At 46.0% G+C, this 26260-nt stretch overlaps 1 protein-coding gene across 1 annotated transcript in view; it reads right to left on the bottom strand.

Moving 5' to 3' along the window:
• Positions 1-26260, bottom strand: part of QSOX1 (quiescin sulfhydryl oxidase 1) — a 93010-nt gene that overhangs the window by 35678 nt on the left and 31072 nt on the right. Inside the window, exon 2 of the mRNA XM_077453095.1 lies at positions 3437-3537. Within this exon, the coding sequence (XP_077309221.1) occupies positions 3437-3537 (101 nt within the window). The remainder of the gene's footprint in view (positions 1-3436; positions 3538-26260) is intronic.

Here is a 26260-nt window from a genome sequence, read left to right as displayed (position 1 = left end):
CTGAATAAGGCTGGCCAAACACTACGAATTTCTTCTGGTTCTCGATGAACCGGTTGAAACCCATTCTTTGGGTGGCCCTGTCCAACAACCTTCTATTGAAAAATGAAAGAAGTCAGACCTAAAATTGAATGTCAACTAAAGCTGCATCCAATCAGATGCAGCCACTGTCAGGGTATTCTGGCAGCCTCTGGTGCAGCGGGCTATATTAAAATCGAATAGTGTATGGTCAGCTTGAACCAGACAGATAGAATATTTCATCCCATTGTGCCCACACACCTCTTTTTTAACTTTTTTTGGAAAGAGCGGGAAGGATTAGCACATCTGTCAGGTTTTTTATTGCTGCCTGTGTCATCATTACTGTCCCATTGACACCCTGGGAGTCAGGGAGTGCTTAGTGATGACATCTCCGGGACAGGAAATCTCTCCTTTTTACAAGAACGTTGGAAGATTTAACCTGCATATATTTCCTTCAGTATAGGTTTTCATTTAAAAGCATAGTTATCCTTTAAATGTCAAATGTATTAGTACATAAGCTTTATGAGCTGAAATCCAGGAAAGCCAACAGATGATTTACATTTAAAGGAGTTGTTTTACCTGCCAAGGATTTGTCTTGCTGTCCATTCAATCCTGAGATTTATAAAGCCACTGCACTGACTGGTGGATAACTCCATTTACAATTAACCCCTTCCTGCCAGCCACCTCCTGGCCTTTTAAGGGTTCTAAATGCTGGGAGGCAGAGGCGGGCATTCAGGTCATGTGACTGCTGTGATTGGCTCTCACATGATGGGAAAGCTCCCGATTGCTAGTATACATCAGGAGCTTTCTGGTAACTGCTGGCTGCTGTGCTGGGAGCATGCGCTCAGCACAGTAAACGAATGACTTGTATAGCACTACCTATACGAACTGAATCGCCCCAGGGCACTTTTCTTGCCACTGGTGTCCATCTGCAGCTATTTATGTGGTCCTTTAACCTGTAGAGTCCCGACACACTTACAACATTGACATACACATACACATATTATGGCCAATTTTTTTGGACAGGGTCTAATTGACTTACCAGCATGTCTTTGGAGTGTGGGAGGAAACCGGAGTACCCGGAGGAAACCCATGCAGGCCCAGGGAGAACATGCAAACTCCAGGCAGATAGTGTCGTGGTCAGGATTTGAACCAGCAACCCTATTGCTGCTAGGTGAAAGTGCTAACCACTACACCACTGTGCTGCCCATTGGTTTACATAGGGTTGCATATATGTGGCCACTTGGCATTAAGGCGGGTGTGGCGGGTGCGGCGAATGGCTGAACTCGAATCGCACAGAGATCGGATGTGATTTGCACTGCAGTGCGGTGCGAATCACATCCGTTCTCATAAACCGCTGCAATGTGAACCCAGCCTTAGTGACACTGGCGACGGGGGGTGATCACGGGGTTAAACCTTTATTGGGGGGGTTAGGGGGGTACCTTAGAACTAAAGGGGGCTAACCCTAACTGCCCTAACAGTTATTAGTCACAAATGACACCCGCCGGGTGATCAGGGGGTTAAACCTTTATTAGGTAATAAATGGCGGGTGCCCTGAAACTATAAAAAATAACTAACCAACCAGCGTCACCTGTAACAGTTATATGGTGATCACTGGTGAAAGGGTTAACTAGGGGGCAATCAGGGGGCTTTATGCGGTAGTATATGGGGGTCCCTGGCGCTATAAAAAGCTGCGGCGAACCTAAATACCTACCTGCCTAACTAGCGTCACCTGTGACACTAATACGGCGATCAGAAAAATGATCGCTTATTAGGCTGGGTTCACACTGGAGCGATGCGGAAACGCCGCAAATCCGCGGCGGGTTCCCGCATCGCATGCCTCCCGGCGGCAGTTCACACTGCCCTATGCGAACTGCTGGGAGTGTCAGTGAAATGTTACTGACACCCCCAGATCAGTTCGCATATCGCAGTGCGATCTGCAAACTCGGATCGCATGGTGTGAACACCCATGCGATCCGATTCTGCTGCGGGCCAAAAAAAGGGTCCCGTGCGAATTTGCGGTGGGTGCGGCGGGTGTGGCGGGTGCGGCGAATGGCTGAACTCGAATCGCACAGAGATCGGATGTGATTTGCACTGCAGTGCGGTGCGAATCACATTCGTTCTAATAAACCGCTGCAATGTGAACCCAGCCTTAGTGACACTGGCGACGGGGGGTGATCATGGGGTTAAACCTTTATTGGGGGGGGTTAGGGGGGTACATTAGAACTAAAGGGGGCTAACTCTAACTGCCCTAACAGTTATTACAGTCACAAATGACACCAATGCAAAAAAAAAAAAAAAAAAAAAAAAAATGACATTGGTGTCACTGTGACTGGGGGGCAGGGGTAATTGGGGGGGTGATCGGGGGGTAAAGGGGGGGTGTGAGTGTGCCTGGCATGTTCTACTGTGTGTGTAGAGTGTTGGTGCAACTCACCGATCCGCTCTCCTCCGTGTCGGAACGAAAAATACCGACACGGAGGAGAGAATACATCACTTCCTCTCCTGTGTTTACATTACAGGAGAGGAAGTGATGTCACGGGGGATTCCTATTCGTCGGGAGCGATCGCGAGGGGGTGGCCATGAACGAATGGCCGTCCCCTCGTCCGGGATCGCTCCCGCACGAATACCGACCGCCGCAGGCACCGGGCGGGGGCCCGATCGGGCCCCCGACCCGCGGGAGGCAAGGGACGTACATGTACGCCAATATGCCTGCCCGTGCCATGCTATCGACGTACATCGTCGTGCGGCGGTCGGCAACTGGTTAAAAAGGATTCTTGTGAGGAGCAGCAGGGAGCAAAGAGGACAGAGTGAGTACATCAGCACACCAAGGGATCTACAAGGGTTAGACTGCCACATGTAGCATGGTTTCAGGAGGTCAGCATTGTGCTTAACCCTTCCTATCCTTTTCCCTGGGATATCTTTGGAGCAGCCAGGTGGGCTGGTAGTTCCTGTAGGCAGGGGAGCTAGAAGCAGCTCTGCAAAGAAGAGGAGACACTCCTGTAGGCAGCTTACAACATACTGTGCTATTTGTAAAGGGGGTCGAGAGCTCCTAGTCCTCAAGGGACTTTTCCTTTTTGATCATTAGGGACTGGTGGAGTTCAGGAAGGAGAACAGTCCTGGATTTTGTACATAGGAAGGAAGTTGTCCCCATCCATTGTTTCAGTCAAGTGGACATCCCATAACCCCTTTACCCTATCCAAGTTATTAGCCCTAATAAAACAACAAAACCAAGCTCAAAGACTTGTTTCTTGTGTCTGGACGTGGGTGAAAAATATTTGCTGCCTGGCTGTGCAGGAGAAGGGGAACCAATTACCAGCAGCCCCTGTGGAGGTAGTGCTACATAAGAGAATGGAGAATGATACCTGATTGGTTGTTAATGATTGCTGAAATAATTTAAAATTATTTAAAACGTATCAGCTACCTTCATGGTAGGAAATCCTTGTACGTCAAACTCTCTACAAACTAAAGTGTTGTCTTCATTGCCACAGTCTAGGACAGCCAAGTACACTGCAGGTCTCCAATCTGTAAAAAGAAATATAGATAGATATTTAGATTTATAAGAGATATCATTATTATGTCTTTTCCATTCAAATATCAGTTCAAAGATTTTTTTCTGAAATATATGAGTTTCATGGAGAATTGTGCTTGTTTTGTTTGGGGTATATTTTTCTTACCCCTTTCTCCCTCATTTCTCTTTCATTCTTTTTCTCCCTCTTTCCACCCTCCTCTTTTTTCTGGATGGTTCCTCGGCAGTCTGATCTCCTGCCGAGGTCAGGGGATCACATACTATGCCCCATCAGCATAAGCCTTCAAGCATTATATGTAGATACTTATCCATGTGGTTTGCTCCACCATGATATGACAAATGTTGCTGGGAAAGAATTAAACTGTAGATAAACTAGAGGAGAGCAAATTTTTGAGTGTATGACAAATGTACAATATATTTCATGTACGATTGTTTTGTTCTTGTTTATGAGCTGTACTACTGCTAACTCTATTGGTTAGAAGTGACGTCTAGTCAGCACATGGAACCTAGTCTGGATTTCTACTTTTTCATGTTATTGTTTTCTTGTCTTTATCCATCTTGTATAACTTTTTGAAAATGTAATAAATACTGATTATACAAAAAAAACTAAATGATATATATATATATATATATATATGTAAGAAGGCCAGTATGGTGGCCTGAATTTATGGGAGGAGCCCGGGGGGTATTTAACCAGCCCACTCGCCTGTGGTCTTTGTCGGTTTCCTGTGCGCAATACTACGTCACTAGGCCGACTACTCGAATTTCGTTGCCGTTCGGAAACTTCTCTCTACCAGAAGTCTCGTGGTTTTCGTTCCCGTTCGTGTTTTGTACAACGTCTCTGGCTCGACTGCCGCAGGTAAGGGTCTCGTTTGACCTTCCTTTACTAAAACGTTTCATTTTTTGAGTATCGTAAACTTGAAATATCTCGAGTCATTCGTTACGAAACCGGGTCGTTTTTCACTCAAACGCACCATTTTCGCAGCGCCCTTCATTTCACGGGCCTCATTTCAGTAGGAATTGCTCGAAGGAAAATCTGCACTGTTTTCGTAAATTGTTGTGTTATCTGCCTCATCACCATGTTCCACAGTCTAATCGTTGCCAGTCGCACCGCACGGCACAACGATTCGTACCTCTGCCACAGCTGGCTCACGTAGGTCATTTCATCATTTCACTCATTTCTGTTACTCACCGCGCCCCGATTCGAATCCAGTCGCATTCGTTTAAATGCGACGGTTCGTTCCGGTGCCCCAGTTGCTCGGCCTCATTTCAGTACATGCTCCAGAAACCGCTCGTTGCTAATCGATCGGGTCTCTGTCATGGGAATCATTTCACTGTCACCTATCACGTTCCGATTCGAAACCAGTCGCATTTTCAAAACGCACGGGTTCGATCAACGTGTCCCAGTTGCATTGGCCTCATTTCAGTACATGCTCTAGAGCCCGCTCGTTGATGGTCGCAGGCTGCGTCCTCTCCGATTCGTAGCTCTATCATGGGAAACATTTCATTGTCACGTAGTGCGTTCAGTTCGAATCCGGTCGCATCCCTGTGCATCGATTCGTCTGGACGGCCCCAGGTATTTTTTCAGCCTCATTTCAGTGCATGCTCCAGAGACCGGTCGGTTCTAGTCGCAGTTCGTGGCCAGCCGATCCAGGCCTCTGTCATGACAGAAGTTGTTCATTTCATTTCACTGTCACGATCTGCGCTCCGGTTCGAATCCAGTCGCACATACACATGCACCGATTCGTTCCGGTTCGCCCCAGGTTATTTCCCACATTTCAGTACATGCTCCAGAGTCCGCTTTGTTGTCAGTCGCACTTGCGACACGACCATTTCGTGGCTCTGTCATGGCAAATCATGCTTCATTTCACTGTCACTTACAGCGCTCTGACTCGAATCCAGTAGCATCCGTGATGCATCGATTCGGTTCGGCGTGCCCCAGAGGGAACGGCCACATTTCACTTTTTCAACAGGTTGCCTTATTGTACGGTCATAACTACAGCACTTATTTACGCTCCCGCATTGGACACGGGTCATCTCGCACTTCGTCCTTTACGCATATGATACGTCGGATTGGGACAGCAAAAAAAAAAAAAAAGGATAATAAATAAATGGCGGTGAAAAAAAGGAGTGGTGGTGGGAAAATGTCTACTCAACAGTGCACTTCGGTCATGTTAGCCAGCCGTTCACGTCACTCTTCGGTTTACTTGTTAGGTTCTCACCAATTGTCATCTGTTGTTTCTCTCTCCAGGTCAGTCAAGTTCAGTAGGTCCACCCTGCACCAGCTTAGACGTTATCTTCCCAGGTAAAAAAAAAAAAAAAGGGGGAGAGAAGGGAAGGCATGGAAAATGCGACAGCAACCATGCTGGCATACATATATATGTATGTGAAGGCTTGGGACAATATATATATATGTATACACGTTCGCTCCCGCCTTAGTGCTCAGCAAATAGGTGGGTTTGCTTGGTAAAATAGAGAAACAGTCTTGACTTATGTCACCCTCTATAGGTTCCGGTCGTCCATCCTTCGTCTCCAAAGAGATAGGACATCACTCCTAGGGCATGATTTACCTGGAGCCATGTCCCAACTCGGCAGCGAAGACCTTACCGCCCCCTTGTCTCCTCGCCCGCCTTCAGTGAGCGACAGCGTACAGTCCTTCAGGGGTTGGACTATCCCCAGGCTGACAGCGGAGCTGAGACGCAGGGGCATTCCTTTCCCCGCTACGGCTAGGAAGGCAGAGCTTTTCAGGCTCCTCTCTACCCCACCAGCTACGGCCGGGCCTAGTACCCCGCCTCAGGCTACGCTCCAGTCCATCTCATCGGCTATAGGCCAACTGCACGCTATGGTGTCGTCCCTAACCAATACGGTCACGGACGTCCAGGCCAGAGTGACGCTCCTAGAAGCTCTCCCAGCCACAACCACCCCTGTTCCGGTTCCAGTCCCGTCACCACTGCCGACAGGTAACGAAGGAACATGTCCTGTGGTCTGTCCAGCACATCTGGTGCTGGCCGGCATTAGGAAGGACATCTTGGACGGCAAGGATGTCAACTTGGCCTCCCTGCTCATTTCGGTACATGACCTTGCAGAAAACAAGGCTTACTCCTGGGGAGACGTCTCCGTAGTCCTCAAAGCTAAGGACCCCAGGCTGAATCGTAAACTGTCCATCCCAGAGTTTGCCCTAGCCTTTGGGATGATGAGAGACGTCATTTGCTCAGCATCCCCTGCCAGGAGGGAAGAGCTGGATTTGTACCTCCACACGGTAGTGGACCTAGGATACAAATACGGAGGCTTCTCCTTCTACGACTATCATCGGTCGTTCTCAGCCAAGGCAGCCGCTAAACTGGCACAGTTCCAGTCACCCACAGACTGGAGCCTTATGGACACGGAACTGTTCTGTCGGCATTTTGCCGGCCTTCGTTCACCCCTGTGTGCCATCTGCCAGTCCTCCACCCAATACCGCTTCCTGGTGTGCCAACATACCGGTTAGTCGCCCGGTAGAGTTCCCCTCCACCTCTGGTGCAGCCCTAGGCCAATCAGGCCCTGCGCCAAAGAATCAAGTGGACAAATTTGGACGTACGGTCCGAACCGTAGGGGGAGCGGCCATCTGCAATAATTATAACTACGGCTCGTGCAATTTTAGCCAGTGCCGCCTATTGCACATCTGTGTCGTATGTCACAGAGCGCACCCCAGAAATTTGTGCAAGGTCAAAGCACACAAGGGCTCATGACTGAGCCGCATTGACGTCCTATGCTTGGGCTTCTACCTCACTATGCACCCCACTCCTTCACTAGCCACCTTCCTCATCGGTGGCTTCATGACAGGCTTCCACACCGGCCTCATCTCCTTACCCCACCAGACCTACGAGTGCAGAAACCTCCGCTCAGCAGCCGCTGACGAGCAAGCCATTGACCAACTGCTGCAGAACGAGGTGGAACGAGGCTTTGTCATAGGTCCCTTCCCACAGCCCCCCTTCAATATGTGGAGAGTTATCCCTATTGGGCTTGTCAAGGGCAAATTTTCTAATAAAAATCGTTTGGTGTACGACCTGTCTGCGCCTCGTTCTTCCCACATTCCCAGCTTAAACTCCTTGATTCCTTCTGAAGAGTTCTCATTAAAATACGCCTCGGTGGACATGGCGATTCAGGCCATCCTTAAAGTAGGCACAGGTGCGTGGCTGGCCAAAGCTGACATATCCGACGCCTTTAAACTATTGCCTATCCACCCGTCCCTCTGGTGCTGGCACGGAATTAAATGGAGAGATCAATATTATTTCGCCACCAAGTTTACGTTTGGCTCTAAAAGCAGCCCGTGGCTGTTCGACACATTCGCGCAGTCTCTCGAGTGGATTCTCCTGCACAAAGTTGGTTGTCAGCAAGTTATCCACTACTTGGATGACTTCCTGCTGATCGAACAGCCAGGCACACCTCCAAGGGACCTCGACAAATTAAGGACCGTCTTTGGGAACCTCAATGAACACAAGGTGGACGGGCCCGCGCAATCAATCACCTTCCTCTGAGTCAATCTGGACACCAGCTCCATGCAGGCCAGCCTGCCCCTCGACAAACTGACCCGCATCAGGGCAGTTCTCCACGAGTTCACCCTCACCAGGGGGTGTACAAAGAGGCAGCTACAGTCGCTGTTGGGCATGCTCAACTATGCCATGCGTATAATTCCGCAAGGTCGCTCCTTTGTCTCACGCCTGTTGGTCTACCTTTCTCAGGCACAAGACCCGGATCAAATCCTATGCCTAGATACAGCAGCCTTAGCAGACCTGTCGATGTGGGACAAGTTCCTGTCCACCTGGAATGGTATCTCTTTATTCATCCCGTATATCTCACCTCTCTCGCCACAGGTAGTGACAGATGCCACGGCCTCCACAGGGTTTGCGGCTATTTTTGGCCACCATTGGTTCGCCGGACCCTGGCCTTCTCAAATACTCAGGATCCCTGGGTTTAGTCAGTCGTCATCCCTTTTCGAGCTCTACCCCATGGTAGCAGCCGCCCAGCTCTGGGGTCATACCTGGACAGGACAAACTGTAGGTTTCACCACCGACAACCAGGCCACAGCCGAAATTGTCAACAAGGGCAGGTCCAAATCCCTCTCCGTGATGTCCTTCCTATGCAGGCTGGTGCAGCTGTCTCTGCAGCATCAGTTCAATGTTTACTGAACGTTTATCCCAGGAAAGTACAACCGTGCAGCTGACGCATTGTCCCGCTTTAATTTCCTGTCCTTCTTTCAGCAGGTTCCCAGCGCAGATACGGTCCCAGCTCCTATCCCGCATTGGTGTCGGTTGACCCTGGACTAGAGCCACATCTACATAGAGCCACTCAGCTCATCAACCATTCACTATCGGACAATACTCTGAAAGCCTACCGGGTAGCCTGGAAGGCGTTCAATACATTTCTGCTCGCCTCCACAGTAGGCACCCCCACAGACGCTAGGCACATACTAGCCTTCACCTCATACTGCCATAATCAACTGGCCTTGTCATTTAACACCATCCGCTTATACTTAGCTGGCATACAGCACTTCCTCTCACTTCAGGATCCTACCAAGCCGTCCATCTTCTCGTCCCACGCGAACCGAGCCATCCTGCGCGGCATCCAGAAGCAACAGCCGCCAATAAAAGTCAAACGGCTCCCCATCACCAGTTCCATCTTCAGGGACATGTCCACCATGCTTACCAGTTACCCCTTCGGTGTTCTCCCCAGTCTGGTCATACAGGCAGCCATTTACCTGGCCTACTATGGCTTCCTACGGCCCAGCGAGTTCACTCATAACAGCCCACATACTCCAGTCCTTAGCAGACGTCATCTGCTCCGTCACCAGGACCACTTCATCCTCCACCTCTCGGTAACCAAGACCCAGCAAACAGGCACCGGCGTAGATATCCACCTCTACAAAACCAACAACGCCTGGTGCCCGGTCGCTGTGCTTACACAATTACTCTCTCGGTTACCCGAGCTCCCGGACTCTATCCCTCTTTTGCCCTTCCCGGTCAAACCGTTAACGAGCTGCCAGTTCATTAAACATGTTAGAATTCTCCGGCCACTCCTTCCGCATCGGAGCAGCTTCATCCGCATCCCGGGTCGGGGTCCCGGACCACGTCAGCAAAAGATTGGGCAGGTGGAAATCGGCCTGCTTCACTCGGTACATCCCTAACCCACAGGTAGAGATGTCCCGAGCATTCACTCAACTTGCTCAATAAAGGTTAAGCTGGAAACAATAAAACTCTCTTATCCCTACCTAAGTGTTTTGCCCCCTTATTTTGGTATACCGTCCATTAGACCAGGGCACACTTTCAGGTCCATTTCATATAGGGTATCTCATGATAAGTTTGTATTGTTCAGATACGTATCGGTCATAGGGCTTCAGCCATAAGTAAGAAGGCCAGTATGGTGGCCTGAATTTATGGGAGGAGCCCGGGGGGTATTTAACCAGCCCACTCGCCTGTGGTCTTTGTCGGTTTCCTGTGCGCAATACCCACCCTCCCATCCCCTTTTTTAGGGCATTTATCAAAACATTTCTCTTCAAACACATTCATTTCTAATTACTGGGTATGCCCCCTTATTTTGGTATACCGTCCATTAGACCAAGGCACACTTTCAGGTCCATTTCATATAGGGTATCTCATGATAAGTTTGTATTGTTCGGATACGTATCGGTCATAGGGCTTCAGCCATAAATATATATATATTCGTTTTCTAAATTATAAATAAAAAATTTAAATGTAGCAATGAAAAGTGGAAATGTTATCTGTTATCATATCCCAGAATACAGGCTTTAGTCTAATTAAATACTTTTAACTAAATACTTTTAACTTGCAGCTAGCTGTTTAATCAAATTTTAGCTTTTGAAAGTTTAGCATAGACTTTTCTGAATGGCCGTCTTTACCTGATAACTTGGATAATCTTCATGTATATGGGTGCTTTAAAGTAGAACCATAGCCTGCCGTTAAAAAAACAATATGGTCCTAGCTAGATATTACAGACAAAATAGTTCCTTGATGATATACTGCATCAAGTTGTAACTAGATAATTTTTGTGTCCTCTTCATTGTATCTGCTAATTATTGCACTCAGATTGTTAATGATTTCATGCTACTCCATAATAAACATCTCTGGATTTGTATACATGTTCTAAATCTAACGTACGTCTGATTTTTCGTCAGCAAAGGTCCGATGAAGATCACACACGATCGAATTGCCTGACGGATTCATTCCGTCAGACCTTTGCTGACGAAAATTCCGGCCGTGTGTACACGGCATTAGCCTTCATGATGATGTTTGTTCACTAAGGTTATCTAACAAAGCTCTGAAGGCTTCACAGAACAGCTGTATTTATACTGAGATTAAATTACACACAGATCGACTCTATTTACTAATTAGGTGACTTCTGAATGCAATTGATCAGTGGCGGCTGGTGCTCCAAATTTTTTGTGGGGGGGGGGGTGCGCAAACAACAATTGCAGCCACTGTGCCATCAAACGAGCCACTGTGCCCATCAAATGCTGCCACTGTGCTATCAAATGAGCCACTGTGCCATCAAATGCAGCCACTGTGCCATAAAATGCAGCCACTGTGCCATCAAGCGCAACCACTGTGTCAATCAAATGTTGCCAGTGTGCCCATAAAATGCTACCAGTGTGCCCATCAAATGCTGCCAGTGTGCCCATTAAATGCTGCCTAAGTGCTATTGAATGCCGCCAGAGTGACCCCCCCTGCCCGCTCGCCGTCTGCCCAGCACTTACCCTGTCTCGCTAGGGCAGCGGGTGACGGCGGAGAGCGGGGTCCTTCAAGCCAGCATCTCCTGCCTTCCTCATCTCCTGACTCCCGTCCTCTCCTCCTGATAGGCATCCAATAGCGGCACCTGTCGTTTCAGCCAATCAGGTGACAGGTAACAGACCCGAGCACCTGATTTGCCGAGAGGCGGTTCAGTGTTAGGAAAGCAAATATTAATTCGCTTTCCCAACACAGCTGAGTGAACTGCGAGCACCAAGCATGGGGCTCACAGGTCACCATTTTTGATGCCTATTAGAGCCTATAGCTCTAATCAGGTACTTCAAAAACAACCCCCGCCACTGTAATTCAGACGCCCTGTGCCCAAAAAGGGGGCGGACCTCTGATTGGGGGGTGGCCGCGGCAGCCATGGATAGATCCATGCAATGCATAAATCTATCCATAGTGCACAGAGGGGGTGGCAGGAGAGAGGGGGCAGCGCCCGTGGACTGTAGGCGCATGGGTGCCGCACCCCCATCCAGGCACCCAGCCCCTTTCAGGACACCAGACGCATGGATTCCTATGGCGGGGGTAGGAGGGGATGGTATTTTTTGAAGCATCTGCTTAGAGCCAGAGGCTCTAATAGGCTTCAAAATAGGGTGGGCTCAGGGCGCAGAGAGTCTGCCCTGATCCCACCCAATTGTGTGATGATAGTGAATTAATTTTCGCTATTTTCACACTAACCTTCCTCCCCACCAATCAGGAGGCAGGGCGTCAGACCTGTTTCCTGATTGGTCAAAGCGCCAGGCCACCCTATTGGCTGCCTGGCGCTTAGGAAGAGGAGCGGAGGAAAGACACATGCTGGAGAGGAGCTGCTGCCTGGTAAGTGTCAGGGGGTCTCCCAGAGCCACGCGTACCGGGGGGGAGGGGATTTGGATGCAATGCCAGAGGCGCGTGCAGGGGGGTGATTGGATACACTGCCAGAGCCGTGAGCCCAGCGAGTGGGGGGGGGGGGGGGCAGTGGGCACAGTGGCTGCATAGGATGGGCACAAGTGACTGCATATACTGGGCACAAGTAGCTACATTTGGTGGGCACAAGTGGGTGCATTTGATGGGCACAGTGGCTGCATTTGATGGGCACAAGTGGCTGCGTTTTATGGGCACAGTGGCTGCATTTGATGGGAACAATGGCTGCATTAGTTGTTAGTTAACTGAGCCCTGGACTGTTTCAGCAAATATTAGCACTAAGCTTGGACATAGACAAATATCACTGGGAGTCACACTGACGTCTCCATGTATGTATCTTCTTCTCATACTATTCTATCTTTGTAACAAACATTTACTTTAATTCAAGTCAAGCAGTAATACAAACTCTGCCACTAGAACTAACTGGTTTTAAATACATCTTTACATTATAAACATCTATAAAGACAAGGAGCATCCTACAGAGGGCCGGCGCTACCAATAGGCGAGGTAGGCGCCAGCCTAGAGTGCACGTCAGCTGGAGAGGCCTACCAGCCATCTGTTCACAGTGTCACTCTGCCCTTATTTATACTGACACCACCGTCTCCTTTTTACTGCACTCCGACCACCGCTCTCTGAGCCAGTTCGTTGTCTGACCTCAGCAATGGGCGCGAACACCCTGTGATTGACCTCACTGAATCATGTGCGGGTGGCGGGGCTGGCCTGTGGGTGATCGCAGTCGGTGCATGCGCTTGCTCCCAGAGTCCCGCCTCTCTGCCTGGTGCATGCCGTGGCTCCGCTGCTCCGGATCGAATCTCTTCATTGAGACAGTCTAGCAGAGGCAGATGGGAGACAGAAGAAGGAGGCTGCTGTTCAGTATAAGAAAAAAGGGGCCCTCAGGAGGCTGCAGGGTTGTTGCCTGAAGACCTGAAGACCTGATTTTGAAAAGAGGTAACCAAATATTGCTTTTCACAACAGTGGCTTCTGTGAATCTGAACTAATGCCCCGTACACACGATCAGAAATTCTGCCAGCCAAAGTCGGATGTGAGCTTTTGGTCAGAAATTCAGACCTTTTCCAGCCAGCAAAAGATTGAGAGCAGGTTTTCTATTTTTCAGTAGGAAAAAGTTCAGATTGGAAATTCCGATCGTCTGTACAAATTCCAACGCGCAAATTTCCTACGCATGCTTGGAAACAATTTGACGCATGCTCGGAAGCATTGAACTTCATTTTCTCGGCTTGTCATGGTGCCGTATGTCACCGCGTTCTTAACGGTCGAAAGTTCAGAGGACTTTTGTGTGACCGTGAGTATGTAAGCCAAGCTTGAGCGGAATTCCGTTGGAAAAACCATCCAAGTTTTTTCCGACAGAAAATCCGCTCGTGTGTACGGGGCATAAGTTTTAGAGCTGCAGATGCACCTGCAGAGTTAGGAGCTCCAGTGGTATCCAACACTTCACTTGATGTAGAGGTCAGTGGGAAGTTACATTCCCCCAGCAAATCTCTTGATGCATGTTATGTTATTATTATTTTTTTAGTACTTACCTTTTGTCTTAAAGCCGTAGTAAACCAGACTTTTTTTTTTAAATCCCCTGCAAGACACTGAATAATGTGCTAGAATTGAGAGTCGGAAACTCTCACTCCTGATTGTCTGAGACACATCAGTGGCACCATTGGCTCCCGCGGCTTTCAATTAAAGTCAGTTAGCCAATCAGGAGAGAGAGGGGATGGGTCTGAACGTCAGCTCCGTGTCTGAATGAACATAGCTCAGGTGCCCCCATAGCTAGAGAGCTTTTCTATTGAATTACAACAGACTTGCTGGCTGGACCACCAGATTAGAAAAAAAAAGAAAGAAAGCCTAAAAAAGGAAACAAATGCAGCCATCACATCAAATAATTGGTATGCTGTATTATGCTAAATGTTTGCTTTTTGGTTTAATACTGCTTTAATGTCTCTAGCCATGATTTCTAATTTGGAAAGGGTAGAGAAGGGGAGGGTTGGATACCTTATGAAGTTGTTGTTATTGCACCTGTGCCCAACTAGGGAGAGTTTCACTCATTCCAGGGGCGGCCCGTCCATTAAGGGGGCACAGGTGCGGTCCCCCTATCCATGCCACCGCCCCCTTATTCATGCATCCGGCCCCTTGTAGGATGCCAGGCGCATGAATTACAGTAGTGGGGGTGTATTTTTTAAGCACTTGATTAGAGTGAGAGGCTCTAATAGGCTTCAAAATAGGGTAGGGTGTGGTGCCCAGATGTGTTGCAATGGTCAAATAAATATTCGCTGTTGTAACACTGATCGTCCTCCCGGCCACTCAGGAAGCGGGTCAGAAACCCATCACCCGTTTGGCTGAAAAGACAGGTGATCTTATTAAACGCCTAGGAGGAGAAGAGGAGACGCATGGCAAAGGCGAGGAGGAGGAGAAGAAACAGGAGCCCGATTCCCGGTGCTGCCTGTTGCCTGATGCCGACTGATGCCTGTTGCTGCCTGTTACTGATGCCCGCCACCTAGATGGGGTAAGTGCCGGAGGACCGACCAGCAAACAGTGATGAAGAGATGGGGTGTGGTGTTGGTGGTTGTTGTTTGCCGCCCCCCCCCCCCCCCCCCCAAAAAAAAAGAAAAAAAAACACGAGCCACCACTGCTCATTTCTGTCTTAGTGACACCGAGGGCAATGCTGCAATCAAAACATGAAAAATGAAATCTGAAACCTGATAAATGCTCCTATTAGCACACCTCTTTTGCATTAACCCTATATTCCTTTAGAGAAGCCACTAGATATTGTAGCCCTTATGGGTTTCCATTTATTGGCACACTTACTGGGAATATAGAGTGCATTAGGCAAAGCAGGGTACTTCCCAGATTTGATAATCTCATTATATGGGTGTGCACTACATTCCCACACTAATCTTCGTCAATTGCCTATATTATTATTGGCTGGGATTCAGTCCTCAGCATGGGTTAGGTAATAGATTAGATGTTCCATTGTTTATAGAGTGTAAAGAGCTTAACCACTAAACAGTTTCCTGTCCCTCAGGGTTCCAGCTGGGGGATCTTTGCACTGGGGGTACCACTCCTACCTGGATTCCTAATTAATTTCCTTTTTTGGAAAATGTAACAATATATAGCCCTTGGGGTAAGACTCCAAGGAGGTACTACTAGGCGGACAAACAATTTAAAGAAAAGTTGGCTGTTAAAACAGTATTGTGGCTATATTTGCTTTTCACTTTTATTTCTTTGTTATCAAGACTACATTGTGTTTTCTTACACAGTGAAGCTGGCTACAACCTATAGTGTAGGTCTAGAAGAAAAAAGGTTTGGGACTTTATATAAAGTATGCAGACAGGGAGACAACACAACATAATACTAATGATGACGTCTGATGGATATACCATATTTGTGTCCATATATCTTGCATAATACCAGAGTACATACAATATGATATAGTAAAACAAGGAAACTTTAATTCTATAACATAGTACATAATAGGAAGGTAACATAATGGCATAGCAGCATAATATAAGCAGCGTAATTCCTGCGTCATGAGTGCTACGTCATCACTAGTGGCACTGGCACGCTGACGTGGTGATTTTCATATCGGTGGTCTCCATAAGGCAATGCACTGCTGGCTCGCGAGCGTTCCCACTGCTCGACTGTTGGCAGCCTTCCTCTAACAGACCGCTGCGTAATGTTGGTGGTCATCCCCAGTCACACAGGAGTATTTATACTCAGTGCGATACCCCCTGTGCTTACGTCCCCATGGACACCGTACACCACTGGATTGAGACATTTACACTGAAGTATTTAGGTATTTTTGCCAAAAATATTTTTTCATTTACAGTTTTCTTATTTCCACCTTGGTAATTGCATTCTTTATTCGCACACCAATCCCGTTTGGGATTTTTCACTATTTATTAACTTGTTTTTTATCCAAGCCCTATCACTGCACTTACCTACTACTACTTGGTCACATATCAATATACCCTCTATCAAAGTATTTACCACCATGATATATATATACACTTATATGATGTATTACATTATATACAGAATTATATATTTTTTTTATAGATGGGCTTTCTATATGTGGCTCACACTACTCTCCACTGGGAGAGTCACTGCCTCAGCTCCCGGGCTAATGATTCGCCTGGCCGGCCCTTGTCCCATCTGACTGTGCCCAGACTCATGGTTGGTCTGTAGGTATAAGCGGAGGATTTATTCTTGTACTATTCTCTCTCACTTTTATAGATATCTACATCGCATCTTCTCCTGAAGAGTGGCAACATAGCCACGAAACGCGTTGAGATATTAGATGCCTCTTATATTATTTTTATACATTAATTATAATATGCTCTTTTGGACTCTACCAATTTTTATCATGTTGTTACAGTGGAGACATGCAACAGTGAGTCTGGTGTTTTCATTATTTTACAATTGTGATTATATTATGCCGCTATGCTACTATGTACTATGTTATGGAATCCAAGTTTCCTTGTTATACTATATCATATTGTATGTATTCTGGTATTATGCAGGATATATGGTCAAAAATACGGTTAATCCACCAGACATTATCATTAGTATTATGTTGTGTTGCCTCTCTGGCTGCATGCTTCATATATAATCCCAAACCTTTTTTCTTATATATCTATTTGTCGGGGATGGCGGTACATTTTAATGACCTCATATATAGTGTAAGTCTGATTTACTACAGTGTGATGCAGTGTTCATTTTGTCCAAAAAAATATTTTCGTCAGCCGCATGTTTTCCTCCGCATACTCGGAAACAATTCGACGCATGCTCGGAAGCATTGAACTTAATTTTCTCAGCTCGTCGTAGTGTTGTACATCACCGCGTTCTTGGCGGTCGAAAGTTCAGGGAACTTTTGTGTGACCGTGTGTATGCAAGTTTGAGCGGAATTCTGTCGGAAAAACCATACAAAATTTTTCTAATGGAAAATCTGCTCGTGTGTACGGGGCATTAGTGTGACAACACCCACTCACTGTACTGTATCTATGTAGGAGCTGTGTTGTCACCCTAAACTGCTCACTCATGAGTTTGAATAAAGACCATTCTAAAGTGCCAGGAGTAGGTCATCAAGTGCAACATATCATCCCAACCATCTCTCTTATGATGAGTGGGTTGTTTATTCTCAGCACATCCATCCCCATATGAAAACTCTTCACTTGGGACATCTGCCCCTCCTGGGACCCTTGCCCCCAGCTCTTGTTTTTTGTAGTTCAGAGATTAGCATGCCAGGGCTACTAACACTGCTTTAGATTTCAGTGCAGCAGAGTAGAAAAGATACAAGCTCATTATACTTCTGGCAATGCAACATTGTTGTTACTTTGTATTTACTTTGGTTATTTTATCTGCATATTAAATGCTGACCTTTGATCTGCAAATGATGTCAGTTAAAACAGCCTTACAAGCTAAAATGATTTTTAAATTAACTTGTATTACCCCTTAGTTAACCCTAATTATCCCCAATTAACCCCCCCCCCCCTCTCTTTTTCATCCCTATATTTAAATCATTAACATTTCAACTTTTCAACTTTTTATTTGTTTTGTTTATTATTTTTTTGCTGAAAAGGTTCCTTTATTTAATTAGTAAATAACTATGACGTGATTACGAAATAAAATGCAGTTTGTGTAGTCTGGGTTCAATATTGAGTTGGCCCACCCTTTGCAGCTATGACCTATGCCCCATACACACTATCAGTTTTTCTGCTGAGTTTTTCCTTCAGGTTTACCAAAACCATGTAGTACAAGGGCCTGCCTGATTTCATACAAATGGAAACTCCTAAGGTTTGACCTCATATTACATGGTTTTGGTAAATCTGAAGGAAAACGCAGCAGAAAAACTGATAGTGTGTATGGGGCTTTAAAATCTTCTGGGAAGGCTGTCCACAAGGTTTAGGAGTGTGTCTATGGGAATGTTTGACCATTCTTCCAAAAGTGCATTTGTGAGGTCAGGCACTGATGTTGGACAAGAAGGCCTGGCTCAAAGTCTCCAAAGGTGTTCTATTGGGTTGAGGTCAGGACTGCAGGGCCAGTCAAGGTCCTCCACCCCAAACTCGCTCATCTATGTCTTTATGGACCTTGCTTTGTCCACTGGTCCAAAACATTTGGTGGAGGGGGGTTTTGGTGTGGGGTTGTTTTTCAGGGGTTGGGCTTGGCCTCTTAGTCCCAGTGAAGTTACAAAGGTAAGTCGGTTAATATTGAGAATATAGTTGTGCCACAACCAATGGTACAGAAAGTGAAACAGAATCCTCTGGTGGAGGACTTTTAAGGCACAAAAGTTATAAGGAAAAATTATCTAATAAGTTATATATAGATATTACATAATAGATCATTTTTCCTTATAACTGTTGTGCCTTAAATGTCTACCACCAGGGGATTCTGTTTCACCTTCTAGTTCTATTGAAGGAACCTCTTAAGACGTCAGCATACCAAGACATATTGGACAATTTCATGCTCCCAACTTGGTGGGAACGGTTTGGGGATGGCTCCTTCCTGTTCCAACATGAATGCACACCAGTGCACAAAGCAAGGTCCATAAAGACACAGAACCCAGACCTCAACCCAGTAGAATACTTTTGGGATTAATTAGAGTGGAGACCACAAGCCAGGCCTTCTCCTACAACATCAGTGCCTGACCTCACAAATACGCTTCTGGAAGAATGGTCAAACATTCCCATAGACACACTCCTAAACCTTGTGGACGGCCTTCCCAGAAGAGTTTAAGCTGTTATAGCCGCAAAGGGTGGGTCAACTCAATATTGAACCCTACGGACTAAGACTGGGATGCAATTAAAATTCATATAAAGACAGGTGTCCCAATACTTTTGGTAATATAGTGCAGTCTTTCTCAACCAGTCCTGGCACACTGGTTGTGTGTGTATTTACATGTGGGTGTGGGTGTGTACACGTGTGTGTGTGTGTGTGTGTGTGTGTATGTATGTGTGTACATGTGTATGTAAGTACATGCCAGTGTCTGTCTGTGTGTGTGTGTACATGTTTGTCTGTACTGGTGTGTGTGTACATGTGTGTCTGTATATATTTGTGTGTTTATACATGTGTCTGTGTGCATATATACACGTGTCTGTATGTGTGTGTGTGTGTGTATACATGTGTGTGTGTGTGTTTGAACATGTGTTTTGGTGTGTGATTGTGTGTGTGTATACATGTGTTTGTGTGTCTGTGTCCATGATTGTGTGTGTATATGTATGTTACTTTTAATTCTGACCCCCTATTCCTGTACCATCAGAACTGCTTTTGTAGGTCTGGTTTGTGATAGCAGCAAGGACTGCTGCTCCTCTGAAAAGCAATCCATGCTCAGATCGCTTCCCTATGTGCAGAAATGCAGGGAAAGAAATCCCCAACCTTTAAAAAAAAAATCTATTTAAGTATGGCCTTTTAAGCCCCTCCCACTGCCAGACCAGGCCACACCCACCATTCGCTACAGCATGCTATGTGCATTGAATCATACTTTGAGCGCCTAGGGCAGCGATGACGAACCTTGGCGCCCCAGATGTTTTGGAACTACATTTGCCATGATGCTCAACTACACTGCAGAGTGCATGAGTATCATTGGAAATGTAGTTCCAAAACATCTGGGGTGCCAAGGTTCACCTTCACTGGCATAGGGGTTCCCCAGGTCTTTCCCAATCCTAGCAATGCACTTGGACTACTTCTTCAGAATCAAGAACTATAAAAGAAAACTACAGATAGAGATACACTTTGAAATGATCTGTCATGGAAAGTTATATCACTGATGAAGCACAATGATACACAAGCAAGTGAACCCGACTTTTCCAGCAGGAAAAAAAATCAAAACACTGTTCACTCTAAACAGCCTCAGTAAATCTGGCACTCAAAAAAAAATCTTTTTTGATCGTGGTAAAACTGGTAGAAACCTCCGTGTTTGTTTATTCCCAGTAGGCGGGTCCACCCCATGAACACACACACTGATCACATACTCAGGAGGGCAAACATTTGTTCTGCAAAGGATTAGGATGGACTTTCCACATTCAGTATGTGCAGCTAAAGAAGGATAAGAAAAGTACAAACTAAAATACCTTGTTCCACCAACATGTTAACTATACTATAAATGAAGAGAGATTAAAGTATAAAGTATTAAACCTAAAAGCCAACATTTATTAGATTGCAGTTTACCAATTCTTAAAATGTGATAGCTGCATTCTTTTTTAGTTTTTTTTTAGACTTTCTGCTATATTTATATGGTGATTCGGACAGTAATGCCCTGTACATGCAGTCGGATTTTCTGAATAGAGCCCACACACAATGAGATTTTCAGAAAATCTCATTGTGTGTGGGCTCTATTGGACTTCTCCCGTCGGAAATCCCGATGGAAAAAGTTTGAGAGTTGGATATAAAATTTTCCCACAACAAAATCCGATCTGAGTTTTTCCAAACGTTTGTAGAGAATTCTGACGGACAAAGTGCCACACCTGCTCTGATTAAATTATGAGACCAAAGCTATTGGCTACTAGCCTCTACGTAGTCCCGTCGTACACAACAAACGTCATCTCGTTCCAAAAAATCGGATTTTCCAACAACTTTGTCCGACAAGTTTGGCACAAAATCCATCAGAAAAAATCCAATGGATTTTGTTGTCGGAATGTCCGACCGTGTGTACAAGGCATAAGTCTGTTGTATATCAACAGAATAAGCTTTCCTATAGCAGTTACAGGGATGAGACAAACCAATTGCCACTGATGGGTGCTCCCAAATGGTCAGCTTTTATGTAAAACCTTTATCCCCAAAGGGAGAAACTGTGTGCTGTAACTGCTTACAAAGTTTTAGGGGGTTGGCTTCATTTTTTTTAGTAAATCTACTAGTACAATGAATACCCCCCTCCCCCCCCCCCCCCCCAAGACTGACAATGCTGCTGTCTAGGGATGAGCTCAGGCGTGTTCGCATGGAACACGTGCAGAGCCCACCAGGAAGTCGGCAGGGCGCTGCGCTAATCACAGGCAGTAACACATTGCCCCGATGTGTGGCTGCAGAAATCAGGCAATGTCTCATTGCCTGTGATTAGCGCAGCGCTGCACCGACTTCCTGGCGGGCTCTGCGCGTGTTCCATGCGAACACACGCCTGAGCTCATCCCTACTGCTGTCCAAAAGGTGCCCCCCGTGCTCCTTCATCCAGAGTGGGGGCACACTAATACAGGAGGTGTGTTACTGGCCAGATGAACAGAGGGGAAAAAGCCTTAAAAAAAAAAAAGGAAGGCAGATACCACAACTAATGACGCCGCAGTGAGGTATGTCACTTCCGCATTTGCATCCTTCTTCCCCTTGCTGCCTTCTGGGACCTGTGTGTGTCCCATAAGACAACGGGACCATTCAGAAAGCGCTGCGTGACTCACGCATGTCCAGTGGGAAGCCTTCAGGCTTCACTGCCGGTTTCCCTTACTAGCAATGCTGGCGTCTACACCCGAAACTGATGGACAGATTGGCTTCAGGTGCCATCATCGTGGCTCCCTTGACAGGTGAGTGTCCCTAAATTAATACATTATTACGGTGATTGTAAAGGTAAATTTTTAAAGAACAATAACAAACATGTCTATATTTACATTGTACAGAGCGACCGCAAACCTCCTCTTTTTGGGTCCCCTGCTGGCACTCCTGACCCCTCCCCTCTGTCCAGTGCCTATGGAAAGTGGCTTCCCATGGGGGGCACTCTTGCGTATTTGTTCCCTAGCCCGGCTGCTGTCCATTGACACAGACAGGGGGACTCGGCCCCGCCCCTACTCCCTCCTCACCGGCTTTGATTGAAAGCCCCAGCAAAGCCAGCGAGACCCCGAAGTGAGGGGAGAGAAGAGCTGCAGATGTGCACGGTGCTGGATCGAATGAGGGCTGAGGTAAGTAAAAGGGGGGGGGGGGGTGATACCTAAACATTTTTTACCTTAATGCAAGGAATACTTTAAGGTAAAAAAAAAATGTAGGCTTTACAACCACTTTGAGGCTGGCATGGATGGCTTGAATTTCAGCCCAAACCTGCTGAACCAGCTGAAATGAAACCCTTTCGGCACCACCCGGTGACTTCAAATCAGATACAATCACTAATCAGGTATTGTGACAGCTGCAAGTAAACTTATGAATACTTTCCTGGTTTGGGAAACATCTGATTAGTTATCGTCTCTTACAGGTTAAAGTCCAGTTAGGCTGGATTCACACCTATGCATTTTTAGTGCTTTTTGCATTTTGCAGATTTGCACAACAGAACATGTTCCATAGGAAACCATATTAAATGGACTGTAGTACAAATCTGCAAAATGCAAAAAGCACTAAAAATGCATAGGTCTGAATCCAGCCTTAAAGCGGAGTTCCACACTAATTTAGAACTTTCAATAGAAATCATCCTGGCAGCATAATAATAGTGAAATAGCTACATTTTTTATTTTTTTTTGTGAATGTTTACCTTGATATTCCTATTTTATATGCAGCATCCAGTCCTTGCCACCTGCGGATATGCCCATAGTTAGCTATGTGTCATAATTCCCAGGAGTCAGTGTGGATAGCCGCCGCTCATTATCGCGATAGTTTACCTTCATTGCCATCACAACGGGGCGGGCACTTCCGATGACGCCACCTGTTGTGATGGCAACGTCAGAAGTGTATGGCACTGCAAGCTGTAAATACTGCACATGCATGAGAATGGAGCGGTGCATGCTGGTCACTCAGCTGCACCATAACCAAGAAGATGGTGCTTGTGGGCTTCACATGCCCACAAGCAACATGGAATATACCAGGCATAAAAAAAAAGTCAAACAGATCTTAGGCTGGATTCACACCTATGCATTTTTTGTGCATTTTTCAGATTTGCACTACAGTCCATTTACCATGGTTTCCTATGGAACACGTTCTGTAGTGCAAATCTGCAAAAAGCACTAAAAATGCATAGGTGTGAATCCAGCCTTAGGATCTAAATCAGCAATTGAGTGGACAACAATCAATAAACAATGAGTCATATTAATAATAGCATTTAACAAAATATATTTGTCCAAAAAAAATGTAAACATTTACATAGTTGGAATTCCGCTTTAAGCCTTTGTGATTCATTATTGTAATGCAGTCAGGCTGACATTATACACATTAGTAAATCTGTTCTTTTATTTTATTTACTTTTTAACTGCAAAGTGCTGCAGCAAGAATTAAAAATCCCCTGTGCTGGGAGAGTAGGACCACTACTCCAACACACAAAGCAGTGACCCGGCTCTCCAGCAGTCCAATGTGTCCCCTGAACAATACAGTACAATTTTATAACACTTCACTGACTACATGTGAGCATATAAATATGTAAATGCATCTCTTCCATCAGCGCTGTCAGACCTCGACTGCTGTATGTGACGAGTTTCTTCCATTCCACGTGTGCAGTCTAATCCATCATAGACGACACAGGAAATACTTTCCTTTCTTAGAAAGTGATCTGTTCTCACATTCCAGACTAAATGCCATGACACCATCCCTGCAGTCTTTCTACAGCACAGTCCACAACTGTCAAGTCTGATGATCATACAGGCTGACTCCCTTTTCCTTCCTAGAAATTCTACTATGAAGGTTTCTTTAATAGAGCAATGCAAAAAAGCATTGGTGAAGTGCAAGGTGCAGTAAGCTATAGAAGCTCTAGTCTGTCCTCTAAGCCCTTGTACACACGGTCGGAGATTCCGACAACCAAATCCATCGGATTTTGTCCGACGGATTTTGTCCGAAACTGTTGCATACACACGGTCGGACAAAGTTGTCGGAAAATCCGACGTGATTACATTATTTCGTTACGACAGGACTACGTTCAAGCTAGTAGCCAATAGCTTTGGTGTAGGAATTTGATCTGAGCATGCGTGGCACTTTGTCCGATCGGAATTCTCTACACATGATCGGAGTATGTCCGATCGGAGCATTTTGTCGAAAAATTTTACCAACAAGTTGGAAAACTTGGTCCGTCGTATAGTCCAACGGAAACAGTCCGATGTAGACCACACACAGTCGGAATATCCGACAAAACGGTGCGATCGGACACATTCCGTCAGAATCTCCGACCGTGTGTACAAGGGCTAAGATAGTGTTTCTCAACTCCAGTCCTTAAGGCATCCCAACAGGTCATGTTTTCAGGCTTTCCATTATTTTGCACAGGTGATTTGATCACTGCCTTTAGTAATTACCACAGACGTTTCATCTGAGTGAAATCCTGAAAACATGACCTGTTGGGGTGCCTTGAGGACTGGAGTTGAGTAAGGCCGCGTACACACGCGGGGACTGTTCGCCCAACTTTGTCCGTCAAACAGTTTCGGCAAACAGTCCGCTCAAAATTAGCATGGACGGACATGGCCACACACGACGGACGAACAGTTTGCTGAAACCGTGCGCGATGACGTGAACGGCACGTACGACGGGACGAAAAATACGACGTCCTATACACTGCATTATAACTTTCGGCGTGAAAATCCTTTCTGAGCATGCGCGCAACTTTGTTTGACGAACAAGCCTACACACGCGGGGACTGTCCGCTGAAACAAGGTTTCAGCGGACAGTTTTTCGGAATTTCCGAAAAACCTTGTTCAGCGGACTGTTCGCTGACACTGTCCGCTGAAAGCCCACACACGAGCGGACTGTCCGCTGAAACTTGGTTTCAGCGAACAGTCCCCGCGTGTGTACGCGGCCTAACACTGCTCTAATGACCCGTGCACACAATCTGAAAATTGGACGACAGATCGTCCGACTTTTTTCACTTAATAGTCGCAAGTAGAAATTGAATAGGTTACTAAAGTCACGAAAATTCTCGTACGACAGAAAAAAAAAAATTGGAAGTGATGTCATGTGTTGTAGTGTATTTGTATTGTATTTTCGGATGACAACTGTACTGACTAAATGAAAATCGTATGATCTGGTATCGTACGAGGAAAATTTTCATGATTGTTTAATGAAGTAATATTGGATAATTTATTGTGATCAACTCTCGAAAGCTCTGTACTAACTAGGGTTGCACCGATACTAGTATATGTATTGGTGCTGATATTGAGTATTTGCACAAGTATCGGCACTTGTGCAAATGCACCGATACCTCAGTTTAACCCCTCATTAACCCTTAATTTACTGTAATCAGCCTTAATTAACTCCCTATTCTCCTCCATTTAATTATTATTTTCCTGTTTCTTTTTTTTTTGTGTACGTCTATTTTATAAACGATAAACAATTAAAACTTTTATTTTGTTTGCTTTGTTAGTGAATATTTTCACACATATATATTAACATATATTTAAACATTACACATTAAAAAAGTGCAAAATTAAAAAACAAAAATGTAATTCATTTGTAAATTACTTTTTAATTCTTTGTACGATTGCTGACAGCTGAAGTGTAAAACAGTTGCAGTAGCTATCGGTAATTGGTATCGGTGAGTACTAAAAAAAAAAGTATCGATACTCGTACATGTAAAAAAAATTGGTATCGGTGCATCCCTAGAACTAACAATCCAATTATCGTATGTTCGCGTCAAAAGCAGTATTTTTCATCCAATTTTTCAGATCGTGGGTACAGGCCATAAGCCCCAGTTATTCCCCTGATGGATGATACTATCTTGCCTCTCAAGTAGAAACCAATTAGCTTCCAGTTTTTTTATTGTCTAAGCTTAAAGCGGAGGTTCACGCAAAAATGGAACCTCCGCTTTTCGGAACCCTCTCCTAAGACAGGTATTTGCACCCACTTCCGGGTATAGACTCCCGTGGGAGTCTATGCCTCTTCCTGTCCCACCACGCTGTCTGCTGGGACACACACGGGTCCCAGAGACAGCGTGGACCATTCTCATTGCGCTGCGTGACTTGCACATGCGCAGTAGGGAATAGGGAAGTGAAGCCGCAAAGCTTAATTTCCTGATTCCCATACTGAAGATGGTGACGCCAACATCCAAGGACTGAGGGACGGTTCGGCCTCGGGAGCCGACATCGCTGGACCCTGGGACAGGTAAGTGTCCTTATTTTATAAGTCAGTAGCTGCAGTATTTGTAGCTGTTGACTTTTAA

This window comes from Lithobates pipiens, unplaced genomic scaffold (genome assembly GCF_037356315.1).
Source record: "Lithobates pipiens isolate NorthernLeopardFrog02 unplaced genomic scaffold, aLitPip1_a1.2 Scaffold_23, whole genome shotgun sequence".
Classification (NCBI taxonomy): Eukaryota; Metazoa; Chordata; class Amphibia; order Anura; family Ranidae; genus Lithobates; species Lithobates pipiens.
This window is presented reverse-complemented; position numbering and strand designations above follow the sequence as displayed.